This window comes from Populus alba, chromosome 6 (genome assembly GCF_005239225.2).
Source record: "Populus alba chromosome 6, ASM523922v2, whole genome shotgun sequence".
Lineage (NCBI taxonomy): Eukaryota > Viridiplantae > Streptophyta > Magnoliopsida > Malpighiales > Salicaceae > Populus > Populus alba.
The window spans coordinates 19,436,443-19,457,578 of record NC_133289.1 but is presented as its reverse complement, the minus strand read 5'-3'; the positions used below and the strand labels follow the sequence as shown (position 1 = coordinate 19,457,578).

Sequence of the window (21,136 nt, the reverse complement as noted above, 5' to 3'; positions counted from 1 at the left end):
TGCAACCGGGTTTATGACCGGGTCTTGCCAAATCATCGGGTCATATCAGATTTTTTTTTTTTCCTAAAACCCAGTTCGGTTCCAATCTTGTATCAGCCAGATTCCGGGTCGATTCACCGGCCTGTCTGGATTTCAAAACTACGACAATGACCCACTTTTTTTTTTTTAGCAGTGTGCATTATGGGAACTTGGGTTATAATCCCCTACAATAATCCTATAATAGAGACTCATACTCCAACTTTAATGAGACGACAATACATAATGGTAGATTTATAGTCAACACTTTAACAAGTACAAGGATGGAAAAGGCAGTTTTCCGACCTCGTATGCTCGTGCAGTGATGGGTCACCAGCGGGACCTATCCACCAGTTTGTGTGTTTTCCCTTTCCACCTACCACCACGTTCATGAGCAACCACTCTCATACGATCTAACCCCCGCTTGTGACTGTTTTCTTATTTACCCACTCAACTATATTGAAGTTTGGGTGCAGACTCTCACAAAGAAATGGTACTGGCATTTCATTTTCCTTTCCTTTTCTTCTTCTTTTTTTAGATAATTACCTTCTCTTTCTAGATATAGAAGGACGCCCTCGCTCGTTTTTTGCCCCCCTTTTAAATGAGTACAATTCCATCACTTGCATTTTAAGCTACGATCGATGCCGCAGCAATGTCTTAGACCTTCAGGAGTTGCAACTTGGTAAAAAAAGCAATAGCAATCCAATCCAACTCCGCAGGTGACCACCTCACATTATTGATAGCCGCCGTTGATCCATACCACATTTCAGGTTCCACTTGGCTATTAGCGCCAGCACCGCTGTATTCTGGTCGCACTCCGGCCTTGCCAACCACTTCCCATAACAAAGCCCTTGAATCATCACCTACCGAGCATATCTGCCTTCCGGTGCATGGAGACCAAGATATAGCATTCACACTTGCCTTATGCTTACATAGCTCCATTAAAGGAGTTGTAGGAAAGCGAATGTCCAGAATAACAACCTTATTACTGTCCATGCCAACTGTGGCTATAAATCTCGGGTCTCTTTTGTTCCACTCTAGCCTTAGCAAAGGACAGTCTTGCATTGTATTTTCATAAATTATTGTTGATCTGTCTTTGTTCCTTAGATCGAAAACTCTAACCGAGCCATCACCCGACACTGATGCGAAAATATTGAATGCACCCCATGAAATATCAAGCACTTCTTTATCATGTGCAACTAATTGAGCGTCTATAACTTCCTTCTCTATGTCCCAAATCACACAAGTGGTATCGACACTAGAAGTGGCCACACGATGAACATCGAAATCAGCCCAGTCAAATGAAGTTATGGCAGAACTGAATTCACTATTCTTATTGCCATTAAGGAGAGACTTCAACTCGATTCGGTCATCATGAATTTGCCACATGCGCAAGTAGTCTCCGGAGGTGGCGATGATATCAGGATTTGCAGCATCCTCGGAGGGGAAGAACTTGAGGTTTGTAGGTGAATAAGGGTGGTCGAAGATTAGGCGGCTATCAGTGGTGAAATCAGAAGTGTCGCGGTTGAATTGAACAATTTCCACCTTGTTGCTATAGTCTTCAAGGAAACTTCCTATGGCAAGACGTGATTTTTTGTCGTGTCGAACCGACCAGGCTAGTGAATATATAGGCCACTGAGCTATGTAAGTGTAGATGCCTGGTGATCTTTTCTCTGAAGAGCTTTGCATGTTTGCTTTGATCTATTTTTGAGAATACGAAAGCGAGCCTCTCCGGTCCAATCTCTCTGCATGATATTTAAATAAATAAATAACAGTAATTTCATATCTTTGTTCTCTACAAACAAGTTACTCATATTACAGGAAAGCATGGTAGAAGACGGGTTTTCGTTTTCACTCGGGCAAACTCGTGAGTACTTCTCGATACTGATACATATGTATACCTCTGATACAAAGTATACCTCTGATATGATCAGGATAAAGCTAACACTAACATCATTTGATACAAGTTATTAATTAACTGATAATATGAAGCTAATCTAGTATTAGGTTAATGAGATAGAACTCTTGATATCCTAAGCAAGTCACGAGTTCCTTGCACCGTGAGTTTGCTAAATGTATAGAGGTCTTAGCAGGCTGCAGTTCCATTGAGACAGGAGGTTGCTTACTTGGCTTGACATAGGAGAATTTCATGAACAACATGGACACGCACATACCCAACAATACCATAAAGATTCTCCAGAAAAACCAAACAATAAAGAATGCTTGCTTAATTTAGTGAAAACAATAACATACTGAGGCATCAAATACTTTGAAAGTAAAATTGACTAGAGGTCCTTTATTTTTATAGCTAGGAGACTGAGATTGCGATGTTTATATAGTTCCTGTTTCCCCCATTTGTTTTTTAAATACTAAGTATTAATGCCCGAGCATGCACACACACAATTTAAGTTACATCTGATAGAAGGTTAAACGAAGGGTAAATTTTACTTCTATATAAAATTTTAAGTTAATTCAGTGCGCAAGTTTTTAGATAAAATGAATCTTTAAAGGCCAATTTACCTTCCAAAGCTTCTTCTTTTTTTTTTTTTGTCTTGAAATGTGTGTCAATAGTATTTCAAAGGAATCACCAAAAGCTTTAATTTTAAGATGCGAAGTGAAGTCAGAAAAGAAAAGAGATTATAACAAAGTGAATCCGTACACTAAATGGAGGGTATTTTCTGAAGATTTACTCTCAAGCATCAAATACAAGATGGCATGAGAAGGCCTGGTTCTTGGCTAGGAGTTCGCTGGCCATATTCTTACCTCAATAAATATTTCGTTTCTGATATATTGTTTACATAATCAGTGCAAACTTTGTAACCATGCAAAGCAAACAACACGTTAGAGAAGTTATAGTAAAAAGCAACCACACCTAGACTACAAAAATGTGTTCAACTCCCAAACACTAAAAGAAATGCAAAAGATTTTGTTATTCTCACCTTATTTCCTCCGAAACGTATGCCACTTGATCAGTTTTCTTTGTTCTCTTTATTATCAGTGTTGCACCGTACTCCAGAAAAGCTATTTCTGACCGGGAAGAATGAAAAGAACAGAAAAGATGAAACAAAAATATATATATATATAGCTAAACACACGCACACACATTTATATACAAAGAAAATCAAAAGCGTTAAGACAAAGTTGCATGTTTTCCTTTGCATCGCAGTCTCAGCTGCTACTACGTACGAGATAAAGAGAAACTTACAGCTCTCAAGATCAGCAAAGAGGATCTGCTTGTGCACAAGAAGAGGGGGCCGGGAGGATCGAAGAAGTGGAGTTGATGTGTGTATTTTGCGTAGAAGCTTTGCTAGGGACGGTGGAAGTTCAGACTTGAGAAGCAAACAATTATTATTTAAGTTATGTGGGAAGGTAAGGTAAACCTAATGGTCAAGTATTCACGAGGACAACGTGTCTATGGTTGGTTCACTTTACTTCAGGATAAGGTTGCACGTTTTAACGAACTACTTTCTTGTCTTTTCTTCTTTTGTTGTAGCTGTGAGAGGCTTTCAAGAATCTAAATTTTTCCATATATAAACAGGAAGGTTATGCAACTTAAGAAACACTTGCAACTAACTGTCTCCAGCTGGGACCTGTTCCTATTGATAATTAAGAAAGTTAAGGTTTGATTCCATACCAAGTTTCTGTTTCGGGTTTCAGTTTGAATTTTGTTAATTAATTGATAATTACTTTCTTAAACAATGACATTATTCACGTCCAACTAACTGTACGTAGTTACAGTAGATATGTTTTCAATCTGAGCTCCTAGAATTCTATTGTTTTTAATAGCACAATTCAAAAAAAGTCTTGGCAGTATTTAAAAAAATAGTACAAGTTTATAAATTGTATTATGCAGTTGAGAGAGCTGTAGTTGTTGATTTTTAATATTTATTTTATTTAAGAAATTATTATAATAATATTTTTTTTAAAAAAATTATTATTAACACCAACACATCAAAACAATTCAAAAACATAAAAAAATAATATAAAGTAAAAAAAATATTTAAATTTTAATGAAAAATAGGTTAAAACTCACTTCCAAATTACTCTTAAATATAACGCAATCCAATGATTTTTTTAACAAAAGATTCATGTTATCCTATTAAAGATGCATTGTTCCCAACAGCATGACCTCAATAATAAAAATATATAGTTGTGAAAGTTGCACTATTAATGAAAATGTTGTCGGTAACATTGATAACATTCATTTGTCTGAAATCTGTACATTAAACCCACAATTTTTTTTTTATACAATTAATTTTAAAACAAAACAATGTTGATTATAAATCTGGTAACTCAAGACCAGATTTCGACCAAATTTTATATTCAAGCAACTAAAAACTTTACCTGATTAGACATAATCAAGGCTCATTAAACCTAATTAACCCAGTTTAATTTGATTTCAACCCAACAATTAATTAACTATAAAATATACAAAAAAAAATTGAACAATGTTGATTTATTATTTCATTAAAACAACTTAATAGGACCGAGGAAAAATGTTCTAATTCTTCTTTTCTTTTTACATATCTCATAGTTAATATATTGAGATTGGATGGAGTTTTAAATGGATTAATTAATTAAAGTCTGAACAAATCAAATTCTTAATTAATTTAACTTTAAATTTCATTCGGATTAAGTCTTGAGTCATCATATATATTTTCAATATTGTTTGGTTTTTAAATTATATAAAAAAAAATTGCGAGTTGAATGTCCGAAATCTGGACATTTATTTGTCTTGTGAAAGTTGCGCACTATTACCAATAATGTAACCTTCATCATTTTTTTTTTCATTTTTGAGATTATGTTATTTGGAACAACATAATCTTAAAAAAAAAATAAAAAATAAAAAAAGCATAATCTATTGGGTTACATTGTTCTCATGAATGCAACTCCTATTTTTTAAAACAATTTTTTTGAATTGTGCTTAGTTTATCAAAATAATTGTTGAATGGTGATATATTCCAAAAATAAATTCTAGCTTGATTGAACACATCAACCGTGGAAAGAAATTCGTAATTGTCTTGTCCTCGAAAGAAGCTCACATACAATCTCATTTTACAAGCTAAAATCTATTATCATCTAACAATGTTTTGGTTTTTTATTATTTATTTATTTTATTTTTTAATATCAAGTTAATTAAAAATTAATCTTTATAATTTATTTTAATTTTTTTCTATAAAATTATCATAATTTTATAAATCAGGTCACAAGTAGGTTACGAGTTTGTAAATTAACTTAGGCTAACTCATGGTTTTATATGTCTTTTTTTAATTAATTTGTTTTATAATGTCATCTTTTAATATTGAATTGATTTTGAGAATTAAATTTTATAATTTATTTTATTTTTATTTTTATGAGGTTATCTTGGTCTCATAACCTGGATCGAGGGTTTTGCAAGTTAACTCAGGATACCTTTGGTTATTTTTTTTTATCTATTTTTAATTGATTTTTTCATATTCAATTCTTCAACATTGAGTAACCTGTAAATTAAGCTTCATACTTTGTTTTATTGTATATTTTATAGGGCTATCATGTTCTCATGACTTCGATCATAAATATGGCAAATTAATTTATGTTGACATAGTTTGGTCTAGTATATTGTTGTCTTAATTTTTTAAAATAAAAACCATTGTTTTGAAACCCGGCCTGGCCCTAGGGGTTGACCCGAGGCTAGAACTAGGCTGGGTTGAAGAAAAAACAGGAAAAGAAAAAACTTTGTGTGACCTGGTGACCCGGCAAGACCTGGTCAAAAACCTGATTGCAACTCGTTGACTTTTATTTTTGTTTTTTTTACTAAAACGACGTCATTTTTATTTAAGAAAAAAAATTTTGATTCGGGAAACCCGGTGACTGGGTCAAAACCCGAAACCCGGGTTTTGGACTGGGTCAAGTCTAAAAACTATGATAAAAACAGTTGTCATCATGAATTATTATTTTTTAGTCAAACTAAGTTTTTACCATTCATCTAAGTTTTTTTTGGATCCGTTAATCCGACTAAGTCACATCAAGTGCACCCTAACAATATTTTAAAAAAAAAACCTTCTAATAGAAAACAAATGGGCAAAAAGCTTTGATATTTTTTACATTAAAAAAATAATAAGACTCACAATGTAGCGTGAGAAAATGATCTAGTATATATTAAACACCTAATATTTAGGTCATTACCCGACTCAGAAGGTTAACCCATGACTCAAGTGATTTAGGGACGACGTTAGGTTAGGTTTTAGCAAACATAAGAGGATAACTAATCGGTATGACTCGGTCAAAAACTCGACTTGACCCATGATCTAATCAGCCCAGGGATAACTAAATCAAAACTTGTTAACTTTTTTCTTTTAATTTTTTTTTTTTAAAATCATATCATTTTTATTTTTTTATAAAATAAAACAAATATTTTGACTTGGATTAACTACGACCAATCCACCTGATCTATGACTCAGGACTTGCCTCAATTAACCTAGGTTGAGTTTAAAAACTATGATTTAGGTTTAACGATGAGAGGGAGGAGATTTCTCTTCATTTTCTACCAATCATGATTTTCTTTCTATTAGTCCTAACTAGATTGGTGATTTGTACTACAATGTGGGATGGGTTAATTTTTTTTTAATGTAAAAAAATATTCTCAAGCAATGATAGCATTTTTAAAGGAGAAAGAAAAATATGGAACTGGGTCATTGATTAAAATAGATTTAATAAGTTTTGTTAATTTAATAATTTAATTATAAAAAAACAAACAACACCAATAAAAAAAATTAAAAGAAAAAATAATGACTAATAAAAAAAATAAATGATTGCTAATATTATAAAAATATACCATCTAAATATTGTTAAAAGATCATCTTAATTATTTGATAATAAAATAAAAATAAATGAGAACGAGATAACCATATAAAGAAAAAAAATGTAAAACTTAATCACCAGCAAATCAAGTATTGAAGGATAAATTAAAAAAAAAAAATCAATTTAAAAAAAATAATAAAAAAATTAACTCAAGTTAACATGTTAAATTCATTGCTGTATTATGAGTTTCAAATAATCTTGTATAAAAAAATTAAATAAAATAATGAAGATTCACTTTACTTGGCTTCCTGATCTACACTTCTTAGGAATTGTGTGTAATTAGTTTTCCTTTTGCTAGGGTTGTTTGCCATTTCTCCCCCCCTAAATCGCTCACAAAATTATTGATGGCTTTCAAATAGATAATCTTTGCATTTTCATTATGTGTTCAATGAATAGCTTAGACTAAGTAACTCTATTTGCAGTTATACTGTCTCTTGTTTGTTCACCGTCTTTGTACATAGCCAAAGCCACCGCCTGGGAATCAGCCTCCAATTGCAGAGGCCTAACGGAATATTCCATGCAAACTCCAGACAAATCCTAACTCAGCATAACGGTATCCAAACGCTCCTTTTGAAACCACAGGTCTATCTTTATAAAAAATAAAATCATTAAACCTCAATAATAAAAATATATATAAAATTATCTTGGATGGACGGAAGGGGTCTGTTTCTTACGTCAAGCACAGTTTAGTCTTGAGAGACTGCTCCACTGAGCTTATAACTTCATTAGCGGACTCCATTAAAAAATCACACACACACACACATCCATATTCACTCGTACTGAGAGCATCGCCTCTCCACATTCCTCCACCAAAAGGATGGGTCAGAGTAAAGGAACTCACCAATTAATGGTTCGGACAACTAGCTGTCTAGAACCACTCTCTTGACGAGCATCTCACTGCAACAGGAAGCAGCTTTTGGGTCAGTAAAATCACAGTATCAATATTTTGCTCTATTTCATCTTGTTCACTGTTAGAGATCAGACTGACAATCATACACAATGGCTAGAACTAAATCATAACTCCCTCTTCTATGGTGATCTGCCCCAGACCATTTCATGATCATAAAAAAAAAAAAAAAAAAAAAAAAAAAAAGTTACACAATAAGATTGCAATTTACACGCCACCAATAATTTCTATGATTCAGGTAAAAAACAAATGTGATACAGGTGCCTAATAATCACCTCTTCCAAATTAACTATATTTCTTTCTGGCCCAACTTTAAAGAACTGCCGGATATCGCCAGTTCTTTCCCCCAAAAGATTTGATCCAGATCAAAGTATCATGGGATCGCCACGGCAATCAATACTAGTTTCAAATCCCAGCAGCAGATAACAGTTACAGATATTATACATGCTGGAGTTTTTATCCATCAAGCACACACCAAGCAGTCTCGACATCTGTCTCACCAGAACACCACCTTTTTTTAGCTCAGCTTGCCTGAGTTTATAGTATTATTTATCTGACTCCTGTTTTCTCCACAAGAATGATTGACAGTGGGTGGTGAGACTGCACTGAATCCATTTGCTTTGACGGACTCAGGTAGGCCATCTCTTGACTCAGGAGGGCCATCTCTTGACGATGTAATCCTTGTTGAATCAGAATTCTTGATAGGTACATCCCCAGGAATCCCCTGCTGTTGTAGCAGTTCTATGCGCCTTAAAGATGGCACATCACCCTTACAGTATCTGTGCCACATGTTCCGGTATGTTGTCTCTAAACCAAGAGTAAAATTTGGTCCATCACAGACTGGAGACTTAGACATAAGTTCCCGAAGACTCATCCTCAAGTTTGAGAGAGCTGAAATGTCTGAGGCCAGTTGTAGTGCCAATTGAACGTATTCCTCTTCATTTTTGGCAACCAAATGTCCTAACCCTGCATTACAATCAGCCAGAAGGTCCGCAGTGATTATGAAGAATCCAAACATCCTCGAGCAAAATTCAAAGCTAATAAGGCTAAAAGAAAAGACTCATAAAGCATAGATGTGCACAAAAACATTATGGATTCATTCTGGATAATTAATGCTTCAGATCCTAAAAGCTAATAAAAATTCCAACCGAAGAGCTCCAATCTGAATCATGAGAGTCTCAATATCAGAAAACAGCATATATTAAATTTGAATTTGAAAGTGAATGGTGGAAACTTTGAAGAAGAAGAAAACATTACATTACATGAAAGCAGCGCATATACAGTGTTCATACCATTAGATCACCACAATGCTAGGTGACAAAAAATTCTCATTCCAGCAGAGTTAATCATTTGGAATAATATCATGGAAAATTTCATATAAATCCAAAAAGCTATGTTTCATCCAGACCCTCTATGGTTAAGGCAAGGAGTTTGTCCTTTTCGTTTTACTAGGGCATCATATGAGATGACCTCTGTTTTTTTCTTTTCCTTCTTGTTATTGGCTCTATTAGGGATTGAGTTTTCAAAACTATGATTTTGACAAAGCATTCAAAACCATGTCTTCAAGTGTATTGAGTTACAAAATCATGGTTTTAAAAGGCTACCAATACTCATAAACCAGCCTTTTTTACTTGAAACCTGCTTTTGGTATACTCAAGATCAAGCCAAACAGGCACTTCACAAGCAATGAATGCAACGAGGCATACAAACCGAGAGTAATTTGAGATAGAAATGAAACAAAAAGAAGAAATGAAAACCATGTCTTCAAGTGTACTGAGTTTACAAAATCATGGTTTTAAAAGGTTACCAACACTCATAAAACAGCCTTTTTTACTTGAAACCTGCTTTTGGTAAACTCAAGGTCAAGCCAAACAGGCACTTCGCAAGCAACGAATGCAATGAGGCATGCAAAACGAGAGTAATTTGAGATAGAAATGAAACAAAAAGAATAAATGAAAGGTCCTCACCAACTTTGCTGAGAAGACTCACGCCAACATTGTGAGCATGTACAGCACCAGCCATAGTAATGCATGGAACTCCCATGTACAAAGATTCACATGTTGTTGTTGTACCAGCATATGGAAAAGTATCCAAGCTACATCAAATACATAAAGTAAGCCATGAAGAAGATTCAAATGACAAGCCAGAAGCACACTGGAAAAGTTATTTATGTCTAAATAATGTGAACAAAACTCAGCATAGGTTGATAGAAGGTTAGGTATCAACTGAGCATATATGGAGCATATTTTGCTTATTAACAGTTTCCAGAAAGAAACAAAAGGTGGTTGCAAGTATATATTATAACAAAAGATCTTACCTTATGTCCATTAGAGAATATGCTTGCATGTGATCATGATTAAGAAGAATTAGAGGCAGGAGATCGACACGCAGTGGTTCCAACCCCAGCTGCTCCAACACTGTAAGGAATCTCTGTCTAACACTATCACAGCCAAATGGCTTGCATTTCACCACAAGGCGGGAGTTTGGAACTGCACAGAGTATCCTAGCCCAAACTTGCAATACCTTAGGTGTTATCTGTGGGGAGACATAAAAAAAGCCCAGAAAGAGGGACACAAAACATGGAAGCAATCAGAAGAATTTTGCCACTATAGATTGTGGTTTAATAGTCTAATTACAAAACTAACCAATACCTTTGCCAGATTATTAAAGCTACCAAATGTGATAAAGCCATTAGAAAGAGCAGGAGTTGGAGTAACAGGCCCAGCCTCTGGAGAAGGTATGTAACAAAGGAAGCATTCGGGTAAACGAACCAACTCCTCAACATGCCTGTCATTGAATATGCATATAAGGTCATGGATAACATAAAATAAATATTCCTACTGAGCTATATTTAAAAACAATATCTTCAAGAAAGTAACAAGTGGGCCTACTTTTGTTTAGTATGAGGAGGGTCAGTGAATGAATCAGTAATTCTGTAATCAATGGTAGGCAAGCCAGTTGTGTTCGGGTAACCAATCCAAGTCACCTAAAATAAAGGTAAGTCAAAAAACAAGGTCAGCGACAAATTACTAGTCCATTCCAAATGATTAAAAAAAAAATCCAAGTTGAGCAAATAGGAATAGGATCTAAAACATAAGTAGAGACGGAGATTTTCTTTTTCTTTTTTAACATGTGCAAATATTGTCTGCATTTATGCATATTTTTTTAATGCTTCATGAGTTCTGTCATCATTTAGGGATTTTTATAACATTTTTAGCATCCAGATATTTTTTTTCCAGCTAACTTTTAATGGTTTAAAGAATCCTGACCCTTGATCATATCCTGAAGACAAGCTAACCATGAACCAATCCAAACCAATATCTTGACTAAATAGATTATATGACCAAGATTGGGAAAGGATTGAAGAGGAAATAGTAGGATCTGCATCATATGGTTTAATTTCATTTTTCCACACACCACTGGTTGAGATTGGTGAAAGCTTATTCCATAAGGCTGTGTTTGATACATAGGACAGGAGAGGACGCAACACGTTGCTGTTCCATTATTCGGTCAGTGCACAGAGGACTGGTGTGGACTGGACAATTGCCCTGTTTTATGGATGACAAGATACTGGACAGGACAGGACAACTTATGATAACAATAACGATACCCTTGTCCTATTTTGCTTTTAATCTGTGGTACTTTAATGTAAGAGAAAACAATTAAATTCATTTTAATTCATGTGTAATTGAATTAACCAAACAATTATTTTAATCATATCACAAACTAGTGGGAGTACATTTTTAAAATTGCAACAAATATTATATTCATGTCACAAACAATAATTATTTGCTTAATTGGTCATAAGGACTATCAAGACCCTCAACAAAAAAGGGGGTAAAAGCCTACCAAGGCGGTAGTAAAAAACCACCCAGCAAAACAGTACATCACCAGCAAAGCTGAAAAGGGCAACATGAGAAATACTGGAAAACAAAATACTTCCGATGCCATTACTGGCAGGAGATTTGAATGCACCCTCGAGTCACAATGACCGCCACCCATCACCAATCTTCCCTTGGCTGGAAAGTGGAAGTTTGGTCCGAAACAAGTTCATATCAAAGGTTAATTGGATTTTTTTGTTGTTTATATATGATTAGAATTTGATTTGAAGCTTGAATGATGTGAGTTTCTGGTGTTCAATGTTTTTGGCAGTAAACATGGAGATAAAGAGATCAAAATGAAGGTTTTGATCCTAGGATAACCAGATCAAACACACACCCCATAATAAATAAATAAAAAACAAACAAAACCACGAAAAATACACCCAAAATCTTCTGTACTTAAACTGTGAATTCAAATGATTTTTGAGGATGAATGATACTTGGGTTGTTGTAAGAATCATTCTGTGAGGTACAAAAACGGACTTTGATGGCCAGAGAAGTTGCCAACTCAATCACAGTGACATGACAGGTCTGTGGAAGATGAGAGTGACATTATTTCTTGAGCTTCACAATAATTTAACAAATTTAATTCAGCTTCAAATAGTACAAAATAGGACGTGTAATTTGGCAAATAATATTTTCCCCGTCTCCCTCTTGAATAATTTTAAATTCTAATCCTAAAATTAGTAGATTTTAACCTTTGCTTTTCATAAAAAAAAAAAAAAAAAAAAAAAATCTAATTTGGCCCCTCCAAACCTAATATGAGGCCCTGTCCTGAAGACTCCTTGGATAAGAAAATAAAGTATCCAATTATATGGAAAAGGAAAGAAAAGGAGTTGACGAACACTATGATTAATGCACAGATATGCTCCGCCAATGCAACATTTCCAGTAGCTAAGACAACTCATCATATAGAAGTTGCCAAAGACAGCTTGACTAAGTCATGTAGATGGGTCGGAAGATTGGATAGATATATCATCAATGAATCATTCAAAATACTTAATGATTTATTTTATGGACCAACGAGACAGAATAACTTAAGTCATATCAGACAAGCATGGGACATTTTTTAGAGATGGGACCGGACAATTCCCAAGTTCACCCCAAACACCTAGCCAACGAAAATTGTCCTGTCCAGTCCCACTTTGTAGCCTAATTAACTATATGCAAGTCAGCAGTCTCCAAGCAAGTTGCGCTCTTTCTCATGCTGGCAGCAATAACAAAAACCTTGATCATTGAAGATGTTTATTCAAATTGTTTAAGAACCAAAGCTAATCAAAACAATATGATTCTCCCAGAGCATAAATTTTAACAGGTCCAAAATCTCACTTCAAGAAACTATGCACACGCTACCTACAAGCACAAATCTAACAAGTTCCTCGTACAAAAGCATATCTGGAAAATGAATATTCCCAATATAGGAGGTTCAGGAAACTGAGTTACATATATATGTGCCTTTTACAGAGTCAAATAAAATTGAAATATAGCTGCAACAAAGAAGTATGAAGTGCATAAAACATTGGCCATTTCAAGCTCTGCAAAGTGCTAATATGTAGACAGCAAAAATGGACTCAATGAGTCAATGTGAATGTGTTATTCATAAAAGTGGCCATATATGTGGGCAAAAATATGATCAATAAACCAACGCCAAAAGCATGATAATTACTGACATCAACAAATCCAAAACAACCTATAAGGAAAGATATGCTAATTGTTTGCATAAAAAGTTTGAGCATATACAACTTCTTAAACAAGATATACTATGAATGGACTACTCACAAGATAACATCAAGGAAAGAACCACACACAAAAAAAGAAAAGAAAAGAAAAAAAGAAAGAAAAAGAAACTAAAATCTAAGGCATACCTGAACAGGTGCTGGTCGGCACGCCATCATTCCCAACTTATTGTTAGCTGTATGTCCAGTGAGTTCTACCAAAATGTCAACTTTATCTTCTCTAACCATGCTTGCAACCTTCTTCTCATCAATCCCGTATATATCCCTCCACATCCCACCCTTTTTTAAAACTTTCTCCCTAAACCTATTCGTTTTTGCATCAGACTGCAATCATTAGAACAGAAAATCCAGATTATCAACAAAGTAGCTCACGGATGTCTTGCAGATTTGTAAGCATGCTACAGAATGCTCTAATTGAATGGTATAAACATAGAATCAAGGCGGTGATTAGCATCAAAGTGCTGGAAAGAGTTGTTTGTTCTGTGGATGCCATGGATTGTGAACTTGACCATCAGAGTCGCAAATTAAAATGAACATAAAGCAAAATGATTGGCAATACTGCTGAGCAATTGTGGTATATAAAGGAGGTTTATTCTAAAACAACTACTACTAACCATCTCTCACCATCAGTTATGTTTAAAAAAAAAACTCTTTTATAAAAAATATAAACCGAGTGGTTTGATGTAGGCAAACATGTAATGAATTTCATATGACAACACTGATTAGACATATTTGCAATAAAAAAGCATCCATAAAATTATACATTAGTAAATACTCAAAAATCAACAAATATGTAATAGAGACAAACCATGGTATGCATACCTTCACAACTGCTGAATAGACAACCACCATATAATTTGCATAGTCATGATAGACAAGAGGGGCCTCGATGAAATAAGATACAGAATGAGTAAAATAATCCGGAGATACATATCCAATCACAAGTGGTCTCTCTGGAACTTTTGGGTTGTCCCACGAAGTGTGCTGCGGATACAACCTCATAAAGCGCCTACCCCATTCCCTGCATGTAGCATTTCACTTCAGATAAGGCTCACCAAGCTCAATCTAAAAGTTTCCAAACGCTACAAAGTACAATACAATTGGCACTCTTATAAAATGTCAAGAGCTTACAACATAAAATGGTATTATCATATTCAAATTATATATAATCATCCATGACCAAAAAATGATAGCAAGAGCCATAGAGTTCGAAGAAAATGCCAGACTTTTGGTTGAAGAAAAATCATTTTGAAAGCCCATAAAGAATAAAATTCAGTCTTTTGATGTACGAAATTGATGGAAGGGCAATTGTAGCAGCTTAATAATGAAGATATATAATTCAATCCCAAAATCTACAATGGACAGAAAGTAGAAAACAGACAAAAAAGAATATTCTCAAACTGAATGCTAATAATGTTCTTCCTCAAATTTCTCAACTCATTTAAATTTTTTATTTGACAAACAAATTATTTTATATCATGATGGTGTTTGCTTGTAGTCTTCCACCCTCATAATCAGTATAGGAAATATTTTCCGAGTACCATATTAAATGGCTTCACTGGGAGAAGGCAATGACCTCGTTAGAAGATTCTTAAAAGAATTGAAATAAAAATAAAATGCCTAGTCCATTGGAGTTAAACCCTACCTGTGAGCCTGAAAAAGCTTATCATCATGTCCCTCGTTTATGTAGTTCATTGCAAGCAAACGATTCTGGCATAGAAAGTTCATAGATATAGATAAGAGAAAGCAATGATACAACAAAGAGGATCCTACACCCATCAAACAGACAATAATGTCTGGCATACAATCAATGAATATATGAGCTGTTTGATCTTGGTATCAACTCTGACCATGTTTAAGACATTCAAACAACACAATACTTTCATAAAATTTTCCATCTTTTTTTATAAAGAAAAAAAAAGTGGAGGTAGCAGTTGGGCCATCACTTCTACTGTTAGGCCACTTAAAGAATGTAAAAGCATTCATGTAAAAGAATAAAACCAAGAAGAATTCTTTCTTCTACAATCATCACCATTCCATGCAGCTACCCACCTCCCCTCCCCCAATTGTGAAGCCAATTACCATTCAAGAGAAAGAGTGAAAAATGGGGAAAGTAGCACATGTGGCACTACTTCTACTGAATGTAAAGCATCTGTTTTTAAGAATAAAACCAAGTGAACAAAATAAGTATTTTTTCTCCTTTCACAACAATCATTAACCAATACATAACCCCCACTCCCACTGCCTCTAAGAAACAATGTCCTTCCCATCCAATGTTATAGTTAAAGCCTTTCATATTCAAACTCAACTGTTCTTTCATGCCACTGGACCAGCTTAAAAAAAATTCCAGTTCAAACATGTTGAGTAAAATCTCTTATAGCATTAGAGCACTAAAAGGAGAATGTTTATGACAACCAACAGAACTTGGCAAGCACTTAGCATTTACTCAAGTAACCGAAAGTGTAACAGCACCTGGCCTGCATTGCGAGAATCAGGATCTATCTCCAGGCATTGCTCATAAGCACTGATTGCCATAGTTATATTGCCAACATCTCTGTAAAGAACTCCTACAAGTAAAGGATAAATAAAATGACATTTAGCAGAAGAAAGAAAAAATTGGTACTAGCCTTTTCTTTTTCGTTGGGGGGGGGGTTGTTTCCATATATAACAGGAATCAAATTTATAAAGGAAATTGTCACAGTACAAATGAAATCTAAGATACTTATATCAGAATCGATGAAACAACTGAAAAGCAAACGCATCGGGAGGGTGGGTTTGTTTCCATATAGAAAAGGAATCAAATTTATAAAGGAAAATTGTCACACTGCAAATAAAATCTAAGATACTTGTTTCAGAATCAGTGAAACATCTGAGAGCAAACTCATCAGAGTTCACAGTGTGACCTTTTTTTTTTTGTCGAAGGGCAGATACAAGAGTGTGTGCGAGAGATAGAGAGACCTAAGTTATTATATGCTTCAGCATATGTGGGATTTGCCATGATAGCTTTCTCAATCATGCTTGCAGCAGCATCCATTTTACCCTGCAAATAGGAAGGATCTGGTCAGCAACATGCCAGATATATAATCAACTAAAATAATGTGCATCAAGTATGATTTCATTTAGGACCTGGACAGTGTAGACAACACCAAGGTTGTTCAATGACTGAGAGAAGTTTGGTTTGATTGATAAAGCTAACTGCAAAACAAAAATAATGATGAACATGATTTCCATCACTGAAGAATGAAAAATTAAAACCTGTACAAGTATCTGAACTTGCCTGATAACACTCCACAGCTTTATCAAGGTTGTCTCGGTCTTTGTATATTACACCTAAATTGTTGCATGCCTCTGCACAGTGAGGATTGAAGTGGAAAGCAAGTTCATAGAACACAATTGCCTGCTCACATAGAATAGATTTACTCAGTCAATGAATGATAAAATTATTGCGATAAGAAATAAATAAAACTAGCTAAAAACTTGTGTGTATGTGTGTAGTTATATATATAACTTGGCATCAATGAAAAATAAGTTCCAAGCTCCACTTTGTTAGCATGTTGCTATAAATTTGTCAATCCTCGTTGCTCTAGAGGCACAAGTGTACAAATGGATAGTGGGTCAAGAACAGGGTAAAATTAAAAGATCACTCACCATCTCAAACTTCAACATTTCACCATAAGCAACACCAAGATTATACATGGCATCAGCATAGTGCCAGTTATAATACAAAGCCTTCTTGTAATATGCCACACCTTGATTGATATCTCCCTCAAGTTTAACCTGAATACACAAATGATTAAATCCAAAATCAAACATGTGCAAGAAAAAAGGTATTCTACTAAAAGTTTTCATGAAAAGACAAGCTACTTGAGCATCTCATTAACACAACTGACAGTCAGTAAAACAAACAGAATCTAAGGAAAGACTCTGCAAATGTGAATTCACAGCTATTATAAGACTAGCTTGAAGGATGGAAAACCCACTTTTGTTCCTAAATCTGTCAATGCTATTGCCATATTATTCTTTGCAATCTCAAAGTTGGGTGACACAGCTAGACACCTGAAAGAATAATATAATTAAGGAACAATCATCAGCAGAGGCAGAGCAACATTGAAAGTATATACACCTTACATGCAGGGCCCAATAGAAAAGTAAAACAAGTGGCAGGCATACCTCTCATAACAGGCAATGGCTGATTCTAGGTCACCTCTGTTTTTGTAGATGACACCCATGTTGCAGTATGCTTCAGCATACATAGGCCTCTCTATTGCAGCCTTCTCATAGCAACTAAGGGCAGTGTCATATTGCATCATTTCAGAATATACAACACCAAGGTTATAATATGCAGGCTGCACATAAGAAGTATGACTATTTATAAATGAAAAGTGGAAAACAAACATAGAAGCACAAGATTCTGTGAGTGGGAATGAGAAAAAAAAAAATATTACCGCATAGTGCGGATCTACTTTAAGAGCATCATAATACTTCTGAATTCCCTCTTGTGTATTACCAGAGAGCTTTAAGCTGGTTCCAAGATCTGTTAAAACAATGGCTAGGCACTCCGAAGCTGGCTTGTATAAAGGATCAGCTTTCAAAGCCTTGTGATACGACTACACAAGAAAAATTCACTAAAATCTTATAAATCAACTTTTGCATATGATATATAGTTGCAAAACCAAAACCCAAAGCATGATCAACACATATATAATTAGCAATGACATAGTTTCAGTACATTGTAGAATGCAATTCACAAAAAAAATTGCAGCAAAAGGTGGTAAACATGCCCTTATGCATAGCATGTATCAGGCTGACATTGATAGACCAGAATTTCATAGCTACCCAGAACATTCCTTACGAGCAAATACAGAAGCTCAAAATGAGAGCTAAAAACTACTGTTACTGGAAGGAAAAGTGAAAACGCTAAGTTATTTTTGAAAAAGAAATTGAACAATATTTACTTTTAGCTTTATTTTCAACAAATGCAGGATGAAGCATCCACCTGAGTCCATACACATGCACGGACAGCTGAGCAATGAGTATATCAACTACAAATTCTCTCAATTCCAATTTATCATGCAAAGAACGTAGGAACTAGTTATCAGTATCAGCAATCACCAATCCCCTTTTTTTTAGATGCATAAGATCCACAAGCACAATTAAGCCAGTCTATATGCGTAGGAAAGCTAGTAAAGCATCACAAAAAAAAGGGGAAATGGTACTTCTAATCTGCACTAGCATACTTAACAATTCGAATAGCAAGCAATTAAATCCAACCTGTAAATAAAATGCAATACAAGTTTACTTGCAAACTGTGACTTCTAATTACAGCAAACATCTTATTTACTGATGTGATGAAGATGAATTGATGTCATGAACTTACATCAGCAGCCTCTAACAGACGACCCTCATCCTTGTACAATATACCACAATGTGTCAGGGCACACGCATTCTCTGGGTCCAGCTTAATAGCTTCAGCAAAACTATCAAAAGCAAGCCTTTCCATGTTCTGCATCTGCAGGCATATTCCTTTTCCGATGTAAGCCTCAACATTTCCACTATCATTCTCCAGGGCACTCTCGTAAAGAGCAAGAGCATCAGCAAATTTATTTCTGGATCGAAGAATGTTGGCATAAGAGAGTGCGTCCTTCCCTTCAAACCCCTTCTGTGCTGGAGATGAACCAACACGAGAGCCACTAGGGCCAGGTGAAGGCTGTGATCCTTTCAAGAAACCATTATCTCCAATTGGTTCCTTCTCTCTCACATTACCAGCATCATTCTCTGTCCACGCCATCTGGGTATACCGAGATTCTCTCTTTCCTATAGGAGTATCTACGAAAGTAATCAACTTTTCATTCACAAACACCGCACGTCAAAAAAACAAACCACAAATGCAAGGCTTTACCCAATGCTTGAACTTTAAAGAAAATATAGCTGGCATGTAACAGTAACACCAATATTGATCAAATGCATAGAGTTTCAGGCTTTATGAGACATTAAATTGCACTGAAATTCAACTTCACATTACTAAAACAACCACTTCACCTTGCCTTGCCTACATGGAATGACAAGCACAACAGAAACCAAGATTTTCAATGTTAAAGAGAGAAAGAAGTGTTTTTACATCATTATAACTGCATTGAACACACAATTGGAAACCCTAACTAGGTCAAAACTGATTCAAGAAACTGCTTGATTTAGCAAAGCTACCATCTTGAACCCCAGCTGACCATTTAATAAAACCCTAGAAGACGAAAAAAAAATTAAAACATCACGAAAGAATCATTAAACCCCAGCTAAACCCATATAGAAGTAGAAAACAAAAATTAAGGATTTTTACCCAATTCGATACGCAGAAAGAAAAGGAAACGAGAAACTCAAGAAGACAAGATAAAAAGTGTTTAAGAAAATAGGGATTTTGATACTCACATTCAAGAAAACAAAAACCCGCTAGAGCAAACGACTTTTAATAAGGAATGGCGTATGATAAGAAGAGAGGTGTAGGCTAAGGTTGGCCGGAGTAAGTGAGTGTCCAAAGACAGAATTTTCAGAGAGAGTTATACTAATTTTTAGAGGTTATTATTAGAAAGTTGAAACGGAGACACGGCACTCTCTCTTTAAATTCTGGTCTCCGACAGCGAGAGAGAGGGGGGGGGGGAGAGAGAGAGAGAGAAGCGTCCCAAAACCAGAGAGAAAGAGGAAGAGCCACCTGCTTGGTGTTGGTGTGTTCGTTAAATTACAAACAGGAGTGGACTCTTATTGCCTTTTGTTTGGTTGTGTTGCTTTTGCCCTCTTATCTCCTCAATAATTTCATTTTTGTACCATCACTCTTTGATAGGGCAGCTACCATTGTAGCAATGGAAGCGTGCACTCTCTTTTTTATACTTTTTTAAGCTGTTTTCAGACAACTTACATATTAATTAAAAAAGAAAATCCAATATTAACCTAAATTTCTTTAGTATTAATTTTTCTGCAAATATCGAAGTATTTAGTATTAAGTTGAGCCTCTTGCAAAAGCCTTGTTTTGAAAGAGTCTCGACTGAATTAAGGTCAGCTTCCCATAAACCCTCCTGTTCCTTTCATTCCAAACATTGTAGATCTTGGAGCTCCAGGCCTGCCTAAGCAAGACTGAGAGAAAGCTCCCTTTCTATACGTAAAACAAAAAACAGAGAGAACCCAAGCAAGCTCTGTTTGCCAGTCCCTTTGCCTGCATTTGAACTCCACTCCTCTGTTACAATGAACAAGTAGCATGCATGTCTCTTCCCCGTTGCACTTGTCAGACTTTTGCTGACAACCTGTTAAGATCTCAAAGCCAAGCAATAAAGCTATGCTTGTAAGAGAAATTGCCGCTACAGATCCTTTCCAAAGAAAAACAATCCTTGGAGCAATTATTTCCAAAGAAATACAAGCTCTTTAACATCTTCCTCCCATTCCAGGAGCACTCATTATGTGCATTTAGACTCCATGCACTTCTATTTTTAATAAGATGACTCGAACCCAAATTCAGCCAAAAAGAAAAACCTTGTGTAGTGCATTTGGAAAATAAATATTTTTTTAGTTAAATTTTTTTTTATTTGAAAAGAATAGTTTTTTTATTATTTATATTCATTATTATTATAATTAGTCAGTGTTTTCTAGCTTTTTTTGTATATAAAGATTTGTCATTATATTTTAGCAATGAGTCGTGAATGAATAAAATTAAATATTTGAAAGTTTTATTATAGTTATGGTGTTGTTGATCTTTGTGAGGCTTGATTTATAAT

General features: G+C 35.0%; 2 protein-coding genes across 6 annotated transcripts; both read right to left on the bottom strand.

Annotated features, from left to right (window-relative positions):
* Nucleotides 1–239: 239 nt before the first annotated feature.
* Nucleotides 240–3,361, bottom strand: LOC118030576 (WD repeat-containing protein LWD1). 3 transcript variants are annotated; one of them, XM_073409802.1, is made up of 4 exons: nt 3,221–3,361; nt 2,955–3,042; nt 2,779–2,827; nt 240–1,760 (listed from the first exon to the last, which is right to left on the bottom strand). In XM_073409802.1, exon 4 carries the CDS (start codon nt 1,702–1,704, stop codon nt 673–675), a length of 1,032 nt encoding a protein of 343 aa, XP_073265903.1. In that variant the 5' UTR covers nt 1,705–1,760; nt 2,779–2,827; nt 2,955–3,042; nt 3,221–3,361; the 3' UTR covers nt 240–672. The 3 variants fall into 3 exon arrangements, with proteins under 3 accessions (XP_073265903.1, XP_034890632.1, XP_034890633.1); XM_035034741.2 differs by lacking the exon at nt 2,779–2,827; XM_035034742.2 differs by lacking the exons at nt 2,779–2,827; nt 2,955–3,042 and having other exon boundaries at nt 3,221–3,345.
* A 4,424-nt stretch (nt 3,362–7,785) lies between these two features.
* Nucleotides 7,786–20,127, bottom strand: LOC118030647 (probable UDP-N-acetylglucosamine--peptide N-acetylglucosaminyltransferase SPINDLY). 3 transcript variants are annotated; one of them, XM_073410009.1, is made up of 18 exons: nt 19,803–20,127; nt 18,757–19,221; nt 17,825–17,986; nt 17,550–17,725; nt 17,360–17,435; nt 17,028–17,156; nt 16,653–16,776; nt 16,506–16,570; nt 16,338–16,419; nt 15,852–15,946; nt 15,025–15,089; nt 14,202–14,400; nt 13,509–13,703; nt 10,654–10,748; nt 10,414–10,549; nt 10,080–10,297; nt 9,730–9,857; nt 7,786–8,728 (listed from the first exon to the last, which is right to left on the bottom strand). In XM_073410009.1, exons 2-18 carry the CDS (start codon nt 19,165–19,167, stop codon nt 8,280–8,282), a joined length of 2,805 nt encoding a protein of 934 aa, XP_073266110.1. In that variant the 5' UTR covers nt 19,168–19,221; nt 19,803–20,127; the 3' UTR covers nt 7,786–8,279. The 3 variants fall into 3 exon arrangements, with proteins under 3 accessions (XP_073266110.1, XP_073266108.1, XP_073266109.1); XM_073410007.1 differs by having other exon boundaries at nt 18,757–19,205; XM_073410008.1 differs by having other exon boundaries at nt 18,757–19,193.
* Between the last annotated feature and the right edge of the window lie 1,009 nt (nt 20,128–21,136).

What these genes read in the sequence shown, in the direction of transcription:
- LOC118030576 (XM_073409802.1), bottom strand. Translation starts at nt 1,704, where the DNA reads ATGCAAAGCTCTTCAGAGAAAAGATCACCAGGCATCTACACTTACATA.
- LOC118030647 (XM_073410009.1), bottom strand. Translation starts at nt 19,167, where the DNA reads ATGGCGTGGACAGAGAATGATGCTGGTAATGTGAGAGAGAAGGAACCA. An exon ending in TCTATTCAGCAGTTGTGAAG is followed by an intron (nt 13,704 to 14,201) that starts GTATGCATACCA and finishes TAATGATTGCAG; the next exon opens with TCTGATGCAAAAACGAATAG. An exon ending in GAGTCTTCTCAGCAAAGTTG is followed by an intron (nt 8,729 to 9,729) that starts GTGAGGACCTTT and finishes ATTGTAATGCAG; the next exon opens with GGTTAGGACATTTGGTTGCC.